Here is a 22,371-nt window from a genome sequence, read left to right as displayed (position 1 = left end):
TCAGGAATGATCTGTAGCTGTCCCTCATTGTAGTTTCCAAGTTGTTCGGGCAGTGTGTGGCTGGTGAGAAAACAGCTGAGCTCTGTAGCTGAAAGGCACTGATCTGCAGTCTGCATTAGTTGAGACCTTAGAGATGGCACTGGTGTTGAACACTCCTGCAGGTAACTGGCTTGTGAGGATACAGTGAGGGACTATGACAGCACTCACCAGGGAGAGGACTGGAGGGCAGCAGCACCGCAGTCCGCAGCTATGGAAGTGGATATGCTCTGGGGGGTAAAGCCTGTCCTTAGCACGTTGGCACTGCTGTCTCTTTAAAGGGACAGGCTCTGATCCAAATCTTGTCGCACAGATCCCTGGCTGCTGTACGTGTTGCTCTGCCTGGTTAAGGAAAGCCCTGGCAGCAGGTACAGCTCCTTAGGGAAGAGTTTGTAACCCAAAGTCTGGAAAAAGCAGAAGGGAGAGAAAGTTTTGCTTTGGTAGGAGGGGAGGGAGAGAAGAGTTTAATGCTTAATCCTTGTGTGTAATGTGTCGTAATGCAACAACTTTGCTCTTGGCAGGCACGAAGCCAGATTTAAACAACGTATGCTGGAACTAACGGACACAAACAACATTGCCTACTTATTTCTATCAGCTGCCAACAGATGGCTGGAGGTCAGGACGGTACGTTCACTTTCGTCCCAGCCCTGGTTTTGAAACCTTGGAAGCAAACAAAGACTTTGCCTGATGCAGAGAAGATGATAATGAGAATTAATCTCACGATGGAATTATACACACTGTTCCTTAAAATAGATCAGGATGGTTTATGTTAAACCTATAAAGGTTTTTCGGCTGGCTTGGCCAGGAGTAAGAAAATACAAGTCTCCCTCATCTTTGCTGTTGTGATGTCTAGTGCCTGAAGAGAGTGCAAGAACAAACATTTATGTAACTTTAGATGAAGTTTGCTCTACTACTGTGCAGCATCTGCAGACCTGTCGCAGCAGGAACTACTTTTAAAGCAGAGCATGGCTATTTAGTAGTTCTGTGCCATCATTCTGCCAGGTCTGTTCTAGGCACCACTGAGTTTCCAGGTCCTGAAGTATCTCTCCATTAACAGGTTTAATCCCACAGCTGTAATTTAAACCCCTTTGCAGTGCCCTTACTGCAGCTATGAGACCATACTCTGTGGTTTTACTGTTCAGTATCATAAAAGATGGCAGAACTAGACTCCAGCTGAAAACTAACGTAGGGCAAAACACAGCCACTGCCAGTGGGACAGGATCCAGGGTTTTACAGGGGCTCTCCAGGGACGGCACACATGGAACTTTTCTGATCTGCAAGCCAAGAAGACGCAAGCAAAGCCACTGTGATTTATTTACCTGACACTGAAAGACCAGTGAATAAACAGAGCAGTGACCTGATTCTGCTAGACACAAGTAGTAATAGGCATGATTAATCCTCCCATCAAAGCCTGTATCCTCACCTTCATGTCCTGATACGCTGGTGGAGCAACAAAGCTGTGCTCCATTTCTTATGGTGGCAAAGCCTTCCCTTGTGCATGAAGCTTTCAGATTCCTACAGCATTCAAGATGAAGCTGAACTTGCTTCCAAATCAAGGCAGATAAATAACAGAGCAACAGTCAATCCTGGAATAAGCTGTGATGATGCATGTTAATGTCTCACAGTCTGAGGCTTGCTTACATGAGGAATGAATTTGGTCAAAGCTTTATCATTGCTTCATCACAGCATTAGAAATAATGAGGGCTTGCCAAGGAATAGCTCATTTAGCCCTGCCTAGTGTCACAGTGGTACTAAGATCACTCAAACGTTTTCAGGATTTAATAGCAAGAGCGAAGTCCTGTCCCAGTTGCTGATGGAGACTTGAGACCATTGTGCTTCTGCGAGTCTGCCATCTGCTCATCAACACTTTTTACATACAGATGAACTAGGCAGCCCTTGTTTCAAATCCCAGCAGGAAAGATTCCAGGCAGGATATTATCAGACAGGAGGAAAAAAAATGGATGGAAAATGCTAACCCTGTAATCCAAAGTAAATATAATGCAGGGAGCAGTGGGAATACCAGCAGTCTCATGAATCAGGCACCTTGACAACTACATGAGATCACATGTGGCATTCACTTCAAAACTGAGATACACATCAAGAAGATGGGTTCAAGCTCCTGCAAAGCTTGTGAGAAGTCAAATCTTTCTAATACAGCCTACACAGCAATTTCTTTAAAGCAAGTCATCAACATGCAACAGAGCTGAGATCCTTCAGGTATCTACCACAGAATCACTGTGAAACTCCAAGTGCTGTGGCAGGAGCAAGGCTTAGGTAGCCCATTTGCAGCACCACAACTACACAGCTATACTGCTTTAAAAGTCCACACTGCCAATATCCACATGGTGTTTCACTGCAGGCTGTGAGTGTATAGAAGGCTTAGGGATGCCTTCACCATGCACAGTGTCCCCTTGCATGATGTAGACACTGGATGTCAGTCTGCCCACTTGTGCCAATAAAACATGTTGCATGACCTGTATAAACTCTTCCAAAATTCTTTATGGACTGTGTGCAGTCACTGATACTTCTCTTTTTTGGGAAGGCAAACCCATGTTTAAGAAGACCTGAAGAAGAGTGGAGATTGAGGAATTGGTTTAGTGGTAGGAATTAGGGGTGCAGGAATTGTTATGCCATTATTATATTTTACCTTTTTTATGAGTTTATTAGATTTTTTTGGGGTGGCCACAATAAGATACCCTAGCCCGAATGGATTTCTAGCATACACTGGCCTGTTTCACTTGTCTTCAGCAACTTCCTTTAGAGTGTTTCAGGTCGGGCACCTTTTCCAGGAAAAAAAGAGCAAAACAGAATTAAGGACTAGGTATCATTACAGAAATAATCCTCAGTAAAGTTAATCTGCTCTACAACTAATGAATCTTTCTCTCCCCTTCTCTCTCCCTCCAGGATTACCTTGGTGCTTGCATAGTTCTGACTGCCGCTGTCACTTCCATCACTGAAGGACCTCACTCAGGGTTTGTGGGGCTGGGTCTCCTGTATGCTCTAACGGTATGTACCAAGGCAAAGCGTAAGAACCATTAAAACCACATATACGTGGTTATCTCCCAGCTTTGTTAATCTTGAAAGAAAAAGTCTCGCAAATAATGGATTCAGGCCAAAGCTGAGAGAGTTCAGGGCAACTTGGACTTGCTTCAGTTTTTATGAGCCAATTAAAAAAACACAACCATTCCCAGGCCCCGAGTGCTCCCAAGGAGCAGGAAAATTAAAAATGCGTAAGAGGACCTGCTGTGCACCCTGCTTTGCACAACACAGTGTTGGTCCCATCTGTATATAGCAAAACCTGCCTGAAAATACTCATAATCTGGATAATCTTTAACTGAAGACCAAATAATTGCTAAAGAATCAGAAATACCAGTTCTGCCTTCAGAGGGAAACCATTCAGACATCTAATGTTGTCCATGCAACTCCAAATGGATTTGGGGTTTGGCACCTTTGGGGCTGGTAGGCATGGTTCATCATGACAGGCAGCAGAGGTGATGGGGTTAGGAATAATGGGATTTTGGTGGCACACTAGCTGGTTCATTGTGGCACTGTCATTAGTACTGAGCAGCTTGAGCTAAGTCATGGAGAAGGAACAGTGATTTAGGGTATGAGACTATAAGAGAGGCTGAGAGTGCATCATGAACACAGAGTACCATCACCACAGAAAGTAAAAATACCACTAAATTAACCATGAGAGTGGAGACAAAAGCAGGATGAAGGCAGTGGCAGAAAGAATTCTTGAAATCATGGGTGGCATGGCAAAAATCTGGCTGCTCTATGGCACTGGTATGAGGGAGCGATATGGGTAGGGGTCTAACACTGAGTGTGGCTTTGCATGTAAATGATGATGAGCCCATAGTTACAGCATAAGGTTCTCAGCAGCTGCCTTAGGATGGACTTAGATCCCCTTTGTGACGCTGTTGCAGCAGTGTGAGAACCTGACAGCAACTGAGAATTAGTCCTAGTTCTTCAACTTCACTCTGAAAACGTTCCTGGTAATCCTTCTCCATTAGCAGAGATCTGGAAGTGCCAGCATGTCTGCATCATCTTTGCCTTCTCTGTATTTAGTCTGTGCTTGCAAACAGATTGTTAGTGTAAATCAGCTGTGTGCTGAAGTCTGGCACAGCAGAGAACAAATGTTGTTGTCACCAAGTGATTACCTGTCTCTCTTCTGCCCCACAAGAGCATTGATGACATTTTGAATATACTTGGATTATTACCTGTGTGCCCTCACACATGTTTTTGTGTAATTTCTCTTTGGAGCTAAGAGAGGGCAGAGGTTTGGACTTGGATGACAGCAAACTGCACCAACATTGTGTTTAAAATAGGCATCCATAAGCTTATTCTCTCCCCTTACATAAGCTCCTTGTACAACTACAGTGAAGGCCGAAATAATGGGTAGAGCCTTTCAGATTACAGGATCTGTTATCAGATCCGCCAGGTCTATGATTACAGTCTGCTACTCCACAAGCAGCAGTTTTCTTTAGATGAGCACCAAAATACGGACTTAAGAATGTTTAGGAAATTCATTGACAATTTTCAGCCTTAAATAGTCAGTCCTGACTAGAGATCAGCTTGTCTAAGCTACTGGCTATAGTTAGACAACTAATTATCAGCTATTATCTACTACAAGTAATACCTTTACTATTGATCAAATCCTTTCATTACAAATGAGAATAAAAAGCAAGAAGTACTACTGAGCTGATAACACTTTTTTCATCTATTTTTCTGCTAAAAGCCCTTCACATTTTCCACAGAGAGAAATTGATTATTTAAATATGACAGAAACAGAAATGAAATACCTATCATTTTTTCAATCTATTTTCAAATAGTGAACTTTCTTAATCCTTAGTTGCAGTCTTTGAAAGATAAGAAAATGTAATATTTTACACATAGCACTGCTAATTTTGATTTATTTTTTTCTGCTTGTGTGCTTAAATATGCCTGTCAGTACTGATCACTAGGTGCTGAGAACAAGAGATTCCCTTAGTCAGTCACATCTTCAGGCTGTTGGTACAACCTTTCCATAGTTCTTCAAAAAACAAGGATGAGAATACTGAGCACTAAATTACTTTGTCAGGTTGGTTTGTGTTGGAGGATGACTGGATTATTATGTATTTGATGGTGTTGCACTGAGTCTTGAACTGTTGCAACATCAATAAGAGACCCACTGTATTGATTCAGGTCAAGAAACTTCTGCATATTCTTGCATCCAACTTTTATTTGCAAATAGATGAACAGACAGAAAGCTGAGCACTGTCCTTGTTTCCATTTTATGATGCAGATAACCAACTATTTGAACTGGGTGGTGAGGAATCTGGCTGATCTGGAAGTGCAAATGGGTGCAGTAAAAAAAGTACACAGCTTCCTGAACATGGAGTCGGAAAACTACGATGGCTACTTGGGTATTGCTCTCAAATCTTTTGGGGTTTTAATGTGGTAATGTGAAAGTGCGGTATTCTTGGTCATGCAAAATATATACTCCTCTTTGGCCAAAATCTGCTCTTATTTATGTGTAGGAACTCCCACTGATCTGAGTGATAAGGATAGCCAAAAAAAAAGCTCTGAGATATGTAACCCATGCTACTCAACATAAAAAAAACCCTCTACCAAATGCCAGGGAGACACAGCACGGCCCTGCAGGACAATCAGAAAATACCAGGGCACAGTTGTAGATGGGATGAACAAAACATCCATATAGCTGTTTAGAAAACAAAAATATGGATAAAAATTAGAAATGTGCCATCAGTCACATGCTTCAAAATCTCTGATCTTTGCAGCAAATGGGGACTACAGGACAGGACAGATCAGTTGTTGAGGACATCAGACCTCAACAGCTCTTCCTTGATGTGCACGTCGGTGTTCATACTCACACTTTGGTATTTTAGAAGTGCTTGAAGTGCAAGACCAAAAAGGCTTGCAGATGAGCAAACTTCCCTGGAAAGCCAAGCCCCTTAGTCTGGAGAGAAAACCTGCCCGTGTATTTGGAAATCAGGAAGAAATGCTAGCTGTGATAATGTAGTATGGCAGTAACAGCACTCTTCCTTGCACTGCCCTTCCTGTGCCGGTTACTGACCGAGGAGCATGTTAACACTGCACTGACACTACATTCTTCTCCACTCATTTGGCTTCTCCCTGTTTTGTTGCCAAGAGCCACTTTAGCATCTGTTCTCTCTTCATATGTGTTATGATCTGGAAGCTAAGTGCTAATGTGCACGCCAGGCTGATCTCAGCTCACCCTTGGCAGGGAACTGAAACTCAGGAAGGTGCCCAGAGAGAGGCAGAAAGGGGAATGTTGTAAAGAGTGTCCCTCAGATAGATTCATTTTGGTTTGTTCTACTGTAACTATTTCAGATCCCTCTCAAGTCCCCAAAGATTGGCCCCAGGAGGGAGAAATCAAGATTGAAAATTTGTGTGTTCGATATGAAAACAACCTGAAGCCTGTTCTTAAGCACGTTAAGGCATATATCAAACCAGGACAAAAGGTAGGTACAGTGTGAAGCAATTGCCTATCATCCGCATTCTGGAGCAGATCCTTCTTTATTGTTTTTTCCTTTCTAAAGTGGCAGAAAAGCAAGAATAACAACTTGTAGTGACAGCTATATGTATTGATGGTTCTCTCTGAAGTCCCTGGGCATGGGTCAAGAAACCTACACTGATGATACCTTATTCTTGGCTGGGCTCAATTTTCCTTCTGGCAGTTCTACTTCTTTCCAAGCCCATCTCTGTGCATAGGGTGAGCATAGGTGGCCAGATGAGATTAAACAGACATCAGGCTGGAACTGGGCAGAAAATGCAAGAATATCCCACATTTCAGTCTATAGTATCAATGGAGTCCAGGTCAAAATGCTGAAGTTTAAAAGATGTTCCTGGGACAAGCCCATGATGCTGAGAGGCAGAAAAGTGTGCTTGCTATACTACCTTGTCTTTTTTTCCCCCTGGAGTCTGCAACTGGCCACTGGGAAGGATATTTCTCCTCAACAGTAGGGCAATCCAGTCCAGCTTTCCCAAATGGACTGCAAGTCTGATTTATGGCTTCCCTCTATAGATAAGTAACATCCTCCTTTCTCTTGCAGGTTGGGATCTGTGGTCGTACTGGCAGTGGCAAGTCATCCCTGTCTTTGGCCTTCTTCAGAATGGTGGACATATTTGATGGTTAGTTTTCAATGTAGTATGTTTGACTCCTGACCTGCTCCCCCCTTTGAGGGGACATTTTGGCTCTCTGGCTCAGAAGATACTTGATTAGAATGAGGCTTGTTATGTCTCATTCTTCCAAGTACAAAGTGTCCTATTGTGAGTAGTGCTTGGTTCTTCCAGGAAATGTGATGCACACATTATACTTGTATTTTTTGGGAACTTTTTTACTTATGTTCTGACAAAATAATATGCCATTTTGAGATAGGAGAGGAAAACGTGCAACTCTCTCGAGCCTCTACATTTTTCCCTAATGAATAACTGCATTAACTTTTGATAGCTGTTAAAATATTAGCAGAATAGGAACTAGAACTCAACAAGTCCATTCCCTTGATATTTATTTTGTATTTTATTGTGGTTTCCCACAATTGCACCAGAAATTGACTAAAGGGTTTGGAAACATTTTGCTGTGGTTTTGCTCCTGTGGCACTTCACTCTCACAGCTAACCGGCCTGAACTTATATGCTGCAATATGAACCCTCACAAATTATAATACACATGCATGTTACTATTATAGGAATATGGAAACTTACTGGAAAGTTATCTTTTTGTTTCAAAGATTTCCATGTTTTCTGCTAGGAAAACCCCAGTAGGATGTAGGAGGATAAGTAAATCTAATGCAGCTAATATATGCTTTTGCTGTGGTTCTTTGTCTATATGTATCTGTGGTAATAGGTTTCTGATTCATGACCAGGGTTCCTGGATATATAAGTAGCGCAAACAAATAGTAATTATGTTCATAGCCAGCTTGAAGTTTCCTTCTACTTTAATCTTGTTCCTTCAGAATCCTGTTTTTTCCAATGGGAATGCCTAAACCTTTTCTAATTGAGTTATCCTTTGTGCACTTCTCTCTCTCTCTCAGCTAGACCCTTATTTGGCCTCTATGCTGGTCCACTTCTGGGTAGAGTCCTGGCCCTAATAAAAGCCACATACCAAGTTTTGAAGTAACTTTACTAGAACCAAGATTTTATTCATGTTGTCCATTTTGGTTCTTTATGTCTCTGTTATTTCTTTAAATCTGTATGTGCTCCAATTCATTCCCCTACTCTTGCTTCTTTCTTTGTTCTTTAGTGCTTCTCTTTTCTTGCCCTCTGTTCAAACTATGTTTCATGTCTCATCTGTCTTGCTTAGTTGCCCTTCATTACTTTCCTAGCTCATCTCTAATTTACTTTTTCCTGTAAGTCTCCTCATCCACTCTGTTCTTTTCCTCAAGCACCCTGGCTTCTATGACAAATGCACTCCCCTATTCCCAAGGCATGCCATAGTAATTTTTCCCTAGTCAGTGTGGCCAATAGTTCTTGTCTTTTCTTTGAGGATTCAAGGGAACACATTCCTCCTGCTCTTCTCACCCTCTATTTTCAAAGTAGCCAGCCAGTTTCTCTTGTACATTTCCCCTCTCTCCCTGGCTTCAATATCAGCAGTTGCCACACCGTGCACATCATAAATCAGATTTTCAGATGATATCCATAGGCTCATTGACCTGAAGTGGTGACTAGAAAAGGAAAATCCTCTTACTTCAGCAAGTATCCTAGCTGTTGCAGCAACTTCTTGCCATGGAATGAAATACTAAGTTAAAGGGTGATTAATGTGACTGCTTCCAGTAATGTTATGCTAGCAGAACAGTATGTGGCTAATTCACAACCAAATGCTCAGATGAAACTAAGCTGTAGGAACCAGCATGAATAGTATTAAAATGCCTTGGAGTAGGATGTCCTTTTTGTTTAAATATCATTGGCAACTGTTAAAGTCAAGGGGAGCAAAGACAGGCACAGGATGCAGCTACTTATGGAAGTTGCTCTCATTCTCACTTTGTTTGGCTGTAAAGCTCAGATTGATCCATAATAAAATTTCCTTCTGGTGCTATCATTAATCATATAGCATGGAAGCCACCTATTTCCTCTACAGGAGGAGCAGGGAAAGAAAGACAACAAGGCAACAGTGTCACTAATAAGAAGCTGCATTCCCTCTAGCTTGCATTACTACATCCACTCGCTTTCCCTGTGTTTGTATGATAGTGCTGAGAGATCATAGAGACAAGGTGCCTCCTCATTGGAGTCCAGCCCAAACCAGCTGTTTTATCTTTCTGTCTGCTACCTGCAGATCCCATGCTTTGTGCAATTCCCTCACATATCTTCTGCACATTGTTTTAAATAGGGAGGATAGTGATTGATGGAATAGACATCAGCAAATTGCCTCTTCATACTCTCCGTTCCCGACTGTCCATTATTCTCCAGGATCCAATATTGTTCAGTGGCTCCATCCGGTAGGTATATGCCATAGTGGGGGAGAAGCAGCATTGCATAGCATATTTGTGATGGGCACTGTGGAACAGGAAGGGATGGAAAAGGGTAGAAACCTTTCTAGCTGCATCCAGTCATATCCAAGGGAAGTCAAGTGATACACACAATGCCAAAATGTTTCTTTGCAGAAGACCTGAATGAACTGCAATTGCAGTAACAAGACCCCTTTTATGGTTTTCTTTGCAGCTTTAATTTGGATCCAGAATGCAAGTGCACTGATGATAGACTCTGGGAAGCTTTGGAGATTGCCCAGTTGAAGAACATGGTCAAGTCATTGCCAGGAGGCCTTGGTAAGTCTGAACATGCACACATATAAAGAGATGCTTTGCCAGCAGAGCTGTAGCTCTTGTCTAGAACACTGACAGAGTATTTTTCTTATCATTTTAGTTCTGGTTCATGAAGGAAACTCATGTATTTCTTTCATATTAAGTGTGTTTCATATTACTAAGATATTATCCTGCAGACTACCAGATTTGCTATTTGTGCCAACTATTTGCTTAATGGTATATTGCTCCTTTCCCAAGAAGCTGTACTCACTTTTTTTGGTGTCATTCCCTTCCAGTGTACAATCAGGATTATGCTAATTGGCTTTTACTGGAAATCTGCACAATCAGAGCTTTCATTGTACCCACTCAAAATCACTAGCTCCTCTCTGTATGGAAGTACAGCATTTCAGTGGTGTTACATTCAAAGAAATTGACTTTATTACAGATGCAATGGTCACGGAAGGAGGAGAGAACTTCAGTGTAGGGCAAAGGCAGCTCTTCTGTCTGGCCCGAGCCTTTGTCCGCAAAAGCAGTATTCTTATCATGGATGAAGCCACAGCATCTATTGACATGGCCACAGTGAGTATTGCAATTAGCACCATTGATGTATGGATGTATAAGAAGAGGCATCTTTCCTGAATATCAGCCATGAAACCTCTTAGCAGGAAAAAAATTACAGCTTTTTTGCTTTTTTCTTGCATTTGGTTTCATCCATTACTGTCGATGTGTTTTGGGGATTGATGCCTATGGTGAGAGGAAAAGAGACAAAATGTTCTGGAAAATCCCTGCTTTCACAGGTGTGACATTTCCTTAGTGAGAATCTAGTGCACAGATCATAGATAGTATGGAACACGATCCTCTCTCCTATGTGCTTAAAGACACATGAATTTAAAGGATGCATAACTGAATGTTACTGGATGTTTATTGGATGTGTAAAAAGGTGAAGTAACTGAAGTAAACCTTTTTGTTTTTTAGGAAAACATATTGCAGAAGGTCGTAATGACTGCGTTTGCAGACCGCACAGTTGTAACAATAGCAGTAAGTACTGATGCCAGCAAATGCTTTCTTTTCTCATTCTTCAGGCAGTTAATCTCGCATTTCACCATTAAACATCACTAGATAAAATTAAAAGCGTCACAAAATAAAACTAGAACACAAGGTAGGAATGTTTGCAGGAACTAGAACAAGTCAAGACAATCAACCTGAAATCTTGCAGTGAATGCTGTCTTGCTACGAAGTGGGCCAAATCTGAAACATTAACTGTTTCCCTGAAGAAGGAACAGGGAACTTCAGCCTCTACACTGTCTCCAAGAAGATGTGAGCTCATTCTCACTAAAAAACTGAAACAAAACCCATGAGTTAAACCTTGATTGAAAGTTGCATCAAAATCCAGATTTGAAATTTACCTCTGAAAGTCTATGAATATATAGTGCTTACAATGGTGGCACAGCTGTATAAAGGGAGATAAGATTTCAGAATCTTGTTTGGTATGGTTTCTTAAGTTGGGTTATCTTTTCTGTCTTTCGGAATAAAAAGTTGGGTTTGTGATAAAGATTTTAAAAACCTGAATCAATGGGAATTGCTCAAAAAATGATATTTGTTCAATTAAGGGTTTATGACTCATTTTTTGCCTGTTTTCCTGCCATTTCTAGAGCTCAGAAGTTTCATATATGTGCGCAGGTATGCATATACATGCATACACATACAGTGGATACCATTAAGATTAGTTCCACCTTGTGACAGCAGACTTACTCAACAAATGGATGCTTTATACATGAGATAAATACACATTTCAACAGCTGTTCCATTTGCTTTGTCTGGAATCTAGTCCTGTGGTTAGAGAATAGAGCTATGCCTCCTGGACTCTGGTTTCATGTCTGTTTGATAGTGACTAGTTTGTGTCAGGCAAACCACTTAACCTATCTCACTGACAATAGGCTCTAATGTCCTTGGATGTGTAAATGCTGAAGATGCTATCAGGAAGCATAGTCTTCTTCAGTTACATGCCTTGCATGTAAGTTTGCAGCATTGTCTTTCTGACTGGAATCTCACTTGTCGTTTGCTTTGCCTTTCCGAAGTCAGTGTCTCAAGCAAAATAGCACATTAATATTTGTATTTCATCACAGAGTTGGCTTCATTTCCTTCCTCTCTTCATTCATGGCTGATACTTTCTTCATCCATCTGTTTTTCTCTTCTTTTTCCAGCACCGCGTATCTCACATCTTGGATGCCAGTATTGTCCTAGTCCTTTCCGAGGGCTTTCTAGTTGAATGTGACACTGCCTCAAACCTACTCCTCAAAGAGGATGGCCTGTTCACCACTTTGGTGAAGACTCACAAGTAGACTTTCTCAGTCCACACTGTTCACAAGACTTCAGGCTCTTTGGTAGTTATCTTTAACTCTTTAGTTTCCTTTCACTCCTTTCACTCTGCTTCCTTTCTACTGCACAGCTTCAGAGATGACAGTGCAAGAAGGTGTTTATTGTGTGGATCCTAGGTTTGTTTAATTTCAAGACAATTTATGCTAATCATATTTCACTAAAACTTAGACATGAAGCTAACATTGAATCTATCATGACAAAGGAATCCACCCCCTGGACCAATCCCTGACTCACTTTTAGATTTCACCCTGTCTGTACTTGACTGGCTGTGTTCATATGGCACTGAAATCAAAACTCAGATTCATTACATTCCTGTTGCCTATAGAGCTTAACTATTGCCTGTAGCACACTCAAATTTAATCTCAGAGGGAGCTAATTCCTTTACAGATGGAAACAGCCCAGGAGTGACATAAGGTAGATGCACAGACACCAAGGACTGAAGTAGGACACTAAGCCTCCTGACAGTGCAAGCATACGCAGGATATTTATCGCCCATATCTCCTAAAGGGGAGGATGTACTTCAGTTATGCTGTAGGATTTATTTCAACAGCTGTGCTGTCCAGGATGGCAATTAGTGGACCAAAAGTGAAGGCTTGGTGGCAGAGGCTGTAAAGTAAGTGGAGATCTCTTCAGATTAAAGTTGTATAGTACACGGACTGTAAGCAAGGATAGCCTGTCACTAACCTAGTGTGCCTTGGATTAGGCCCATTAATTAACTGCATTGAGACTTATCATAATGACAACTTCTATATGCTTTTCTGTATGGCAGCATCGAGTTCACACCATCCTAACTGCAGACCTGGTCATCGTCATGAAGCGAGGGAACATTCTAGAATATGATACGCCTGAGAACCTGCTTTCTCAAGAAGACGGCATCTTTGCTTCCTTTGTCCGGGCTGACATGTGAAGAATTGCATGAAGCATTGTAATAGCTTATTTTGAAACAGATGAAATGCAAATATTTTTTATTCAATGTAACATCACTTTTATTTCTTAGAGATTTTTTCTTCACACTTCCATCTTCCAGAATAATAAAACCTATTGCAATACATGTATGCCTCAAAGCAATAAAAATGTCACTTCGTTCGAAAGCCATTAAACTACACACACACACACATGCGCACACAGACAGAATTCTTTATTTCCTGGGAATTTGGCATTTCCTTAGACTTTTTTATGACTATTTTCTTTTACAGAGAGCAAAAAATGCACTGCTCTTATGAACTGCATATGTTATGCTGGAACTGGCAATCAAATCGTGCAGTTTGTCAAGGAAACAAGAGATCCCCAGAAGCATTCTGTCCCTAGAGGGGCAAAATGTGAAATATCAAATCCAAACCCATAACACTTGGGGCAATCTGCTGCATTCCAAAGGCATAAACTTTGCTCTTCAAATTGTCGAGGAGGAGCAGTGAAAGAGCTAAAGGGTTTCCATCAGAAATAAGGAAACTCTTCCTGTCCTTCAGTTCAGCTAGCACACGATATTTGTCACAGTACTGTTTTCAGTGCAGCAATGTATTATCCCTACAGTCAGTTCCTAAATCCATATTTGTTCTGCAGACTCTCTTCCATCAAAGATGCAAATCATACTATAACTCTGCATGCTTTGATAGGCCTATAGAAGAATTTTGTACAGTATCTTAAGACTTTGTATTCAAATCAATATGAATTTATAAACTTTGTATTAACCAGGCTTTTAAAAATGTCCCTACAATTTTCTACGTAATATGGCATATAAATAGCCAATCACTAATTGTTTGTATGTTTTTAGTCCTTCACATTATTTTTTATCCTGGGACAATCTTTCTTCTCCTTTACACATTTCTGGCATCTCTCTAAATCAGATCTAGTCCAAAAAGGTATGATTTTCAAATTATTACTGTATCCTTAAGAATTTAGGTGAATTTAGATATGCATTTACATCATACAGCTTTGAAAAGCTTGCCTGCACCTGAGTAATGCGTATGGCTAGATCTTGAACCATGACAACTGCACAATGGAAAGTAAACCTCCAGAAGGAGTTTCACAGACATAATTCCAGCTGCACAGCTTCAGACATCAGCTTCACTAGCACTCAATGTGAATCTTACTTATTTGTTATTATAAGATATAAGAAGATCATAAGGTGACTTAAGCCTATTTCTCGTGTAATTAAAAGAACAAAAGGCAGACTACTTGGCACAAAAAAAATGCTATAAATTTTGGAGAAGTTGTAGGATTTAGGATTACATTTAGTCTGGTCATGTAAAAATAGTAAAATGGTTTTGCCTTCTTTTGTTTCTATTTTTTCCCCACCTTAGCTATTGGAAATCAAAGCAGTGTGACACAACTAAACAAAACAAACTCAGTCTTGAACATTGTATGAAGGAAAGGACTTCTGTGATTTCCCTGGTTACTGCTGTGAAATGTTTTTGTCTCTTTTCTGGATTAATTCCCTTGATCAACCTTTGTCATACAAAGAAAATAAAAGAATAAAGCAGATGTTTCCAGTGGAAGTGTATGTTGTTACACAGATTTCAAACCAAAAGGCCAGAATCACCCTTAATTTCATTGTCTTCAGCAAAAAGCTAACTGGATTCATTGCTGTCAAACTCAGTCAGTATGAAGTACAAATAACTTTGTTTGTCTGTGTATCTTTGATGATGATGCAATCCTGATTGATTTTAAGTGGTGACAAGTAGGTCACTGTGATCCAGTACTTAAGAGGGGTCAATTATTAGTACCTCTTTCCGCCTACATTTTGATAGACCCATTACATGTATAAGAATCACGTTCTTTGCTCATCCAACCCTCCAGACCTATAGAACTTCACACTGCTGTTTAAATATTTGGAAAAGAATATACAATATGACATGAGAAAAACCTACCAGCTTGCTTCATTCATTCTGATGGAGGTGTGCAGTATTGGCCCTAGTGCAACATTAACAATCATCAAAATATTTGGTGATTGTTGTAATATATCCCACAGCTGCCTAGAAGGTTTAAAAGCACTATTTCATTCTTGAAGCAATCAATCCTACTGAACACAGATAAATCCCAAGTGAAATAGCAAACATCAACCAACTGCTATAGACATACCAGATCTTACGTTATAGCCGCTGTGCATATGATGTGCACATGGTATTTCCCAAGGGCTTATGCTGAACTTTGCTTTTCTGTGTTTTCCTGTAATGGAGAGGGTGTTTCCAACAGTTGCACAGCTGTTTCATCACTAAGAAGAGTGCAGGAGGGATGAAGACTTTGAAATAAATTTCATTTCATGTAAAGGTCTTAAATGTGTGCACTTTAGGAGCAGTTCTCTTAAGCTGTGGTGCATATGAAAAAGGAGATTTTGTTTCTTTGACTTATTACATTGCCTCTTCTGCTGATCAGCCCTTATTCTCTTGCCACAGCTTCCTTGTTTTTCCTGTTTCCATCTCCTTATATCATACCCTCTTTGAGACTCCTGCTTGTATTGCTGATGCTCCTTATTGTACCTGTAGTCTCCCACTCCTTCCTGATTTACCTCCATACCCTCTGTTCCATTTCCTCTCTGACACAGATCTGCAATCACTCTCCTTTCACCCTGCCTTTCTCTAGCTTTCTATCATAGCACCCCTCCTTTTCAGGGGAACACTTATTGTAGTGTCATCATGTTATGGAATTCATTCTTTTTTTCCCCAAGCATTAAACCAAGCAAGCTTTCATTATTGCAGTATTATGCTCCAGAACTATTAAGTTCTGTTTACGAGGGAGCTCTGAATGCAAACACTGACCATGGATATATTTCTTTTAACTATGGATTGAGGAAAATCATCTCTGTGAGAGATCCTAAAGATCATCCAGTTCCAACCCCCCTACCATGGGCAGGGACACATTCCTCTAAATCAGATTCCTCAAAACCCCATCCAGCCTGGCCTTGAGCACTGCCAGGGATGGTGCAGCCACAGCTTCTCTGGGCACCCTGTGCCAGTGCCTCAGCATCCCCACAGCGAAGAACTTTTTCATAGTATCTAATCTAAATCTACCCTCTTTCAGTTTAAAACCACTACCCTTGTCCTATCACTATGCTACCTCATAAGGAATCCCTCCCCATCTTTCCTGTATGCCCCTTTTAAACACTGAAACTTCTTGTGCAACTGCTTGTGGAGACACAACAGCATTTCTCAACGTCTAACTTGCAACCAGTGGGTTATCTTTCCCAATCCTTGAGCTGGGTCCAGTGCCCAGCAGAGAGGAGACTGCTCCCTTCCTATACATGGCCTTTCATCAGACTCATGACACCTATCTACTTACTACTGCTTCTTATAAACTACTAATATCCCACACAACCTTTGTGTTTATTACTGAGCCAAAACTTAATTGTGCTGGCAAACACACTGTAGGGATTTTAAGCACTCTTTTGAAGCAGGTCTTCAAGCCTCTGGGATGAAGCAGCCTGTTGACAGGAAGCAAGGGGAAGCTTTTCCTCCTCAAGATCCACAACTTAAATCATTCACACTGCTGGGGTTCTACATCAGCACAGTGGATGCTGGAATTCATCTAAAGTGAATTATTCTGATTAATTATTCCAGGCAACTGCAGGACTATAAGAATCTCCTTAAGAATATCTCTGCCTGAACCACTTGTGCTCTGCTAATTATTATTTATGCTTCAGGGATTTTGGGAGCATGACAATTATTTGGAATTAATATTTCAAACAATACACTTACCAAATAGGAAAGTTGCAAGAGCTGAGCTTGTTGCTGAGGTTTTGTAACTTCAAAATTGTTTTAGACTAATATTATATGTTACTTCAAATAGTCCCTTGTAACTAAGTTCAGACTCCCTTTGCTTTGATACAAAGACCTCTTAAAACCACCTGGATAAGTTTTCTATTTGATGTACAGTATATTATCTGTATGTGTGTATGCTTATACACACACGTATGTAATCTTTTCTTTAACAAAGCATATGCTACAAGCAAGGTTCATTTCCTTTGTGTTCAGAAGAAACATTTCTAAAGAACACCAGTATGTATTGTTCAATGTCGGACAAAGATCCACATCACATCGGCCAAAGGGATGATTCTCCCTCTGGAGGTGTCTGTATTTCACCCAAATATGCAGAAGGAGTCCAGGCAATGAGCTTGAATTAGATGTCTGCCTTTTTGATTGATAGCTTTACAGCCTCAGGGAGCCCTTGAGAGGTATAGATAGACAATCAGTGTGTGATTTTTAGCCATGTATTAACCAAAGAGTATGCACTAATCCACAAGCACTTCCTGCAAGGCAGGAAACTTCCCCATAGGAGTTCGGGATAACTCTGATAAGCCAGAGGCATACGCAAGGCAAAGTCTGCAGGAAGAGATCATTGTTTCGTTAAACAAATTGATATGCAAAAGAGGTATCTCAAGGGTTCATAGATTCCAATTTCATTGCAGACCTGACAAAGCTCTTTATTTGCAAAGGTGTCTGCTTTTCCCAACTGAATCATTCTGAATATTTTATCAAAATCTTCCCAAGCACTTGAATAAGCCCCTTTTAGGTTAGTGTAAACTAGCAGAATACTTCTGCTGTAAATTAATACACCTCCACTAAATTCAATTAGTACCAACATGAATATGGCCTAAAGGATTTAGCATCTTATTATATGTAAAACATACTTCTTCAAACTTCTTATGCAATAAATTTATTAATTTTGCTATTGGCTTTAGTACTTCCTTATGAAAAGATGACAATACTTTGACATACCGTTCTGCTATCAATCATGTCATGGGAAGCTGAACATACATCACATATACATTTCACATCACACATGTATTTTACAGAAGCTGTGTAGGCATTTTATGACAAATAGAGGTATAATATATCTGAGATGAAGAACTTCTTTTATAAAAAACTATGGATAAGGGTCATGTTTTCATTATCATGTTTCCATTATGTAGTGGTAAAAGCTGGAATATGTTTCCCTTGCAAGCACTATGACCCAGTGTCTCCAGCTTGACACTGCCAATAGAAATCAGCTCTAAAATAGCTACTGAAACCACAGTGCTACTTGTTACAATCTCTCTGGAGCAATGATTCTCCCATAAAATGTGTTTAAAAGCAAAAATTATTTCAGCACATGTACAAGTTTATATCCTCAAGTAGTATCTTTCAAAAGCCTAATTTAACATTAATAATGTAAATTCTCTCATATGGATTCCATGATGACATCTGAAGCACTCTTCAGTTCCTTTGGAAATAAATCTTTTCAAAGGCAAAACTAACAGAGTACTAAAAAGAGTCTGAAAACAAAACTGTAAATCATATTCTTCATTGCAAGCATCCCAATCATTTCCACATTGGTTTCTTACTGCTCTGTTTTTTCCCCACCAGAACTGACCTCCATGTGTTATTGTGGGGAAAGATTATCAGGTTTTCAGATTGTCAGAAGATTGTTGTGGGGCAGAAGTTCTCTTACTCTTACAAATGATCAATGTGCCAATGCTGTTTTGGCAGGACAGCTTGTAGGAAACTGTGGAGTTCAGAGAAGCTTCCAAATGCATTCATTCCCTTTTATGTATATTAGCCCATTTAATATACCAATACATTACATAGTTACACAACCTTTGGATAAATGGTATAAGTAAGTGATGAACAGCACCAGCAAGCACTGCCTGTAAGAGCAACTCATAGCTATTCCCATGACATTTCTCAACTCTCCTTTTAACTTACTTCAGGGTTTTCTGGCTGTACCAGCTTACATACATAAATACCACTTCAACATCCAGTAAAATATTTAACCATGTAACTAAGGAACTAATGCAGCTTAGTGTAAATGACATGGTCCAGAACCACCACCCTGAAGTATTGCAGTTACAGACGCCCCAAAGCAGCATATTCTTTGAAAAGCAGAAACTTAGAGATTCATATTTAATAGTCATATGTGGTTTTATTGTACCAGCCAGATTAGGCCCTTCCTTTTTCAGAAATACCATCTATACCATTAGATTTCTCCATCAGAGACAGAATGTGAGGTTTTAAGAGTCTCTGAGTATTGCAGATTTTCATGGGTGAATCATTTGGGTTTGGGCCCATCTACTTCTCCAGGTCTTGTCATCTGAGACCAGAAGGCTTGGAGTTGCTAGAGTTATTCTGCAATATGATTTTAAGAAGAGAGATGACCTCTATCTTCATCAGTGACATAATTTAACCCTCACTCTGCAGCAAACAGAGATATCAATCATTTGAAAGCAAGGGACCTGGAAACACAAAGCTGAACATACAGAAACATTCTGTTTCACAGATCAGAAGACAAATCACCTTCAGCTGGTGACACAGCCTCCTGAGCCAGCTCTGGGCTTCTCAGAAGAGAAGAAAACATTCTATTATACTACTCTGAGGCTGAAGCCAGACAGAAGCTTTCTGGCTCCTGCAACATTAGAGGAATAAGCACAGTTTGGACAAGGAGATGGAATGAAAAGCCCTTGATTCCACCAATACCTGGCTTTGTTGCTCCATACACCAGCAGAAGAAAAGATGAAGAGAGATGGCACCTATCACTTGTCTCAGCAGTAGAAGTACCTATCCTCACTTAGTTTCCAGGGTTTTGTTGCCTCCAGCATTGTCACCCCCAGCATTTTGCCACAAGTAGAGCTGTTCCTAGAGTCTACTCTTAGGTGCTGCCTACACTATTAAACAAAATGGGAAAAGTGGCACAGCCTAATTGTGAGACCATCCATATGTCTAAAATGACAGCTTTCCCAAAATAAGGTTACCTTGTCCATCCTGTGCATTTAGAAGAGTCTCTGGAACATGTCTGGGGCTTCCCACATCAAAACTGTGTATGGTTACTGGGTGGGAACATCCCACCCCATACAAGCCAAAACCCTGCCATGAAGAACTGGAGAAACAACACTGCAGTGGAAAATGTTTTAACAAAAAACAGGTGTTAGACACTTTGTGATGTTGTTTAATGAGGAAATCCCTGCCCTACAACTAGAGAAGGCAAAGTTCACCTATATACTCTGTCTATTCAGGGGCTGGTCTGGCCCATAAACTCAGAAATGAGAATCATCATAGAGAGATGGATCAGCAGACAGTTTTCCCACAGGAAAAAAAAAGCATTAGAGAAATAGCCAGTGAGCCAGAGGGGAGAAGTCCTTAGGGTAAAGAACACTGCAGTGAATTAACACAGCTAGACACATACTGTAACCATGTTAAATCTACCTAGAGACTGATTTACAGCCTTTCCATAAACTATGACAGGGAGGTGAACAAACAATACCAAACTGGTCTCTTCCCAGAGCCTGAGAAGTAACTTCTGCTCCAGGAAGGGGGCATGTAATGAACAGACTTCACTATGCAACTTAGTAATATTGGTTGAGAGGCACTAATCACATGTATTTTGGTGATAAAGACTAATTTTTGCTCTGCTGCTTTTGCATGAAACAGGAGGGGGAAAAAAGCTGGTTTAGAGTAACAGATGCCCTTACTTTGCAGTTTCTGCTCTTTCATGTTTGATGGATCTACTGCCAGCTGGGGAAGAGTTCATCCATGCTGTCCAAATACAGCTTATCAGCTGTGTCTTTGTGGAAGCCTTGTGCTGAGTGCATGACATCTCTGGATGCCTGCAGAGTCATCCTATCTCTAAGCTAAGATTAGAGTTTCAAACAAAACTTATTACAAAGGAGGGTTTTCTGAAGGGGCTGGACACAGCCATAATGTGGAAATTTCAGATTCATGTCTAAGCATGTTATTTAATCCTTTGTCAGATAAACGTAATTGCAAAGATATATTTACCACAATATCAGTAGCTCTTGTGGGTGGAGGGAAACAGCAGGAACATCATGATGGGCCATAACAAAACTGGACCCAAACCCACCATCAATTCTGATCATTTTTTGCCTGAAAAGGCCGTGTTCACAGCACTCAGACACTATGTTCCTTACAAAATGGGTTAGGAACTTTCCCAGCTACTACTTAAATCTTAGACTTAAATGTGCATGTGGCAAACAAGCAAGTATTTAAGAGGGCAAAGGGGAACATTTTTGGTAGCTGTCACTCTCCAGAGCATATTCATCCACTGTAACTTGGGGAGGCTGATGCTGTGTGCTCAAAATCATGTCTCATTATGTTTAACAAGGGAAAGGGAATAGTTCTGGTGCTTCTGATCTACACATCCCAGTGGTCCTGGCCCAGCATGCTTCCTCACAGATAATCTCAGATGTAAGAGAGGAAGAAGGCATCCCCTCTTGTAAGGGGGAAGCTTCTTCAGTGCTGAGCAGGCAGAGATGGAAAGATGGGATTTTATGAGCACTTTGTGTCAGAAGCAAAATAATACATTTAATGGATTTTATGAAAAAGGATGGGGGTTTCCATGAGGTTCCCAGGCAGTTCTTTATATCTGGAGAATCCTCTAGCAGCCTTACTAGGGGTCCTCAATCTTGTTTCTAACCCTAGCATGGAACAAATACTTCATAGGAGCTAAAAAGGAGAAAGTAGGAGGAAAATGATAAGTAAAAGGAAAAAAAAGGGAGAAGGAAATGGATTTATTTTGTTTTCATGTGAATTAAATAAGTTATTTCCAACAGTTACACCCAAGTGAGATGCACTTTTGGAGGCTGCATCTGCCACCCCATCTGTAGCAGGGTAAAGTCACAAGTTCTCCAAGCCCAGCCCATGAAGTGCCATAGCTGGCAGCAACAATGCTGATCCTGTAGATACCCACCCAAGTGACTCTGAGTCTGGTTAGCATCTAAAGATAAAGGTAATCATACCCCAGGTTTTCAGACTGGAGCTGCTCATCTGCTTAAAGTTAATTTCATACACAAATGCTTAGCTAATTGCCTGATGTGACCGGGGCTTTAAGCCTGTCTCTTTTCTGACTACTGGACATCTGGTATTAGAAAAGGATAGTGCTAGAAGAGTTTCCAAGGATCACTCATGTATTTCAAGTTGAGCACATGCATGTGTTCAACAGGGTGGATATCTTCAAGCTGGGGATTACAGTGCCTGTCAAACATGCCTTCTCAATTCTTCCAAGCCTGAATACACTTAAAACCTTCCTGATTGCAGCAGGCCTGTCAAGCATTTCTTTTTGTCTCTAGTTTACAGAGAGAAGTATTTTGTTCTGCGTAAATTTTATACCATATAGGTCATTTGCTTGAGTCATACAGAGAAAAGTTCAGAAACCTCCCCACTGTACACACACACATTCCCTGGACATGGGGGAGTTAACCTGACACAATGAAA

At 40.6% G+C, this 22,371-nt stretch overlaps 1 protein-coding gene across 1 annotated transcript in view; it reads left to right on the top strand.

Annotated features, from left to right (window-relative positions):
* Positions 1–14,619, top strand: part of ABCC9 (ATP binding cassette subfamily C member 9) — a 58,695-nt gene extending 44,076 nt beyond the window's left edge. The window contains exons 29-38 of the mRNA XM_034063174.1: positions 558–660; positions 2,941–3,042; positions 5,321–5,441; positions 6,391–6,521; positions 7,113–7,191; positions 9,385–9,493; positions 9,717–9,820; positions 10,242–10,375; positions 10,772–10,834; positions 12,945–14,619. Of these exons, the coding sequence (XP_033919065.1) occupies positions 558–660; positions 2,941–3,042; positions 5,321–5,441; positions 6,391–6,521; positions 7,113–7,191; positions 9,385–9,493; positions 9,717–9,820; positions 10,242–10,375; positions 10,772–10,834; positions 12,945–13,082 (1,084 nt within the window). The 3' untranslated portion in view covers positions 13,083–14,619. The remainder of the gene's footprint in view (positions 1–557; positions 661–2,940; positions 3,043–5,320; positions 5,442–6,390; positions 6,522–7,112; positions 7,192–9,384; positions 9,494–9,716; positions 9,821–10,241; positions 10,376–10,771; positions 10,835–12,944) is intronic.
* The last annotated feature ends 7,752 nt before the right edge of the window (positions 14,620–22,371 follow it).

Source organism: Melopsittacus undulatus, chromosome 5 (assembly GCF_012275295.1).
Source record: "Melopsittacus undulatus isolate bMelUnd1 chromosome 5, bMelUnd1.mat.Z, whole genome shotgun sequence".
Classification (NCBI taxonomy): domain Eukaryota; kingdom Metazoa; phylum Chordata; class Aves; order Psittaciformes; family Psittaculidae; genus Melopsittacus; species Melopsittacus undulatus.
The sequence above is the reverse complement of the archived record's forward strand: the minus strand, read 5'-3'. Positions and strand labels throughout refer to the sequence as shown.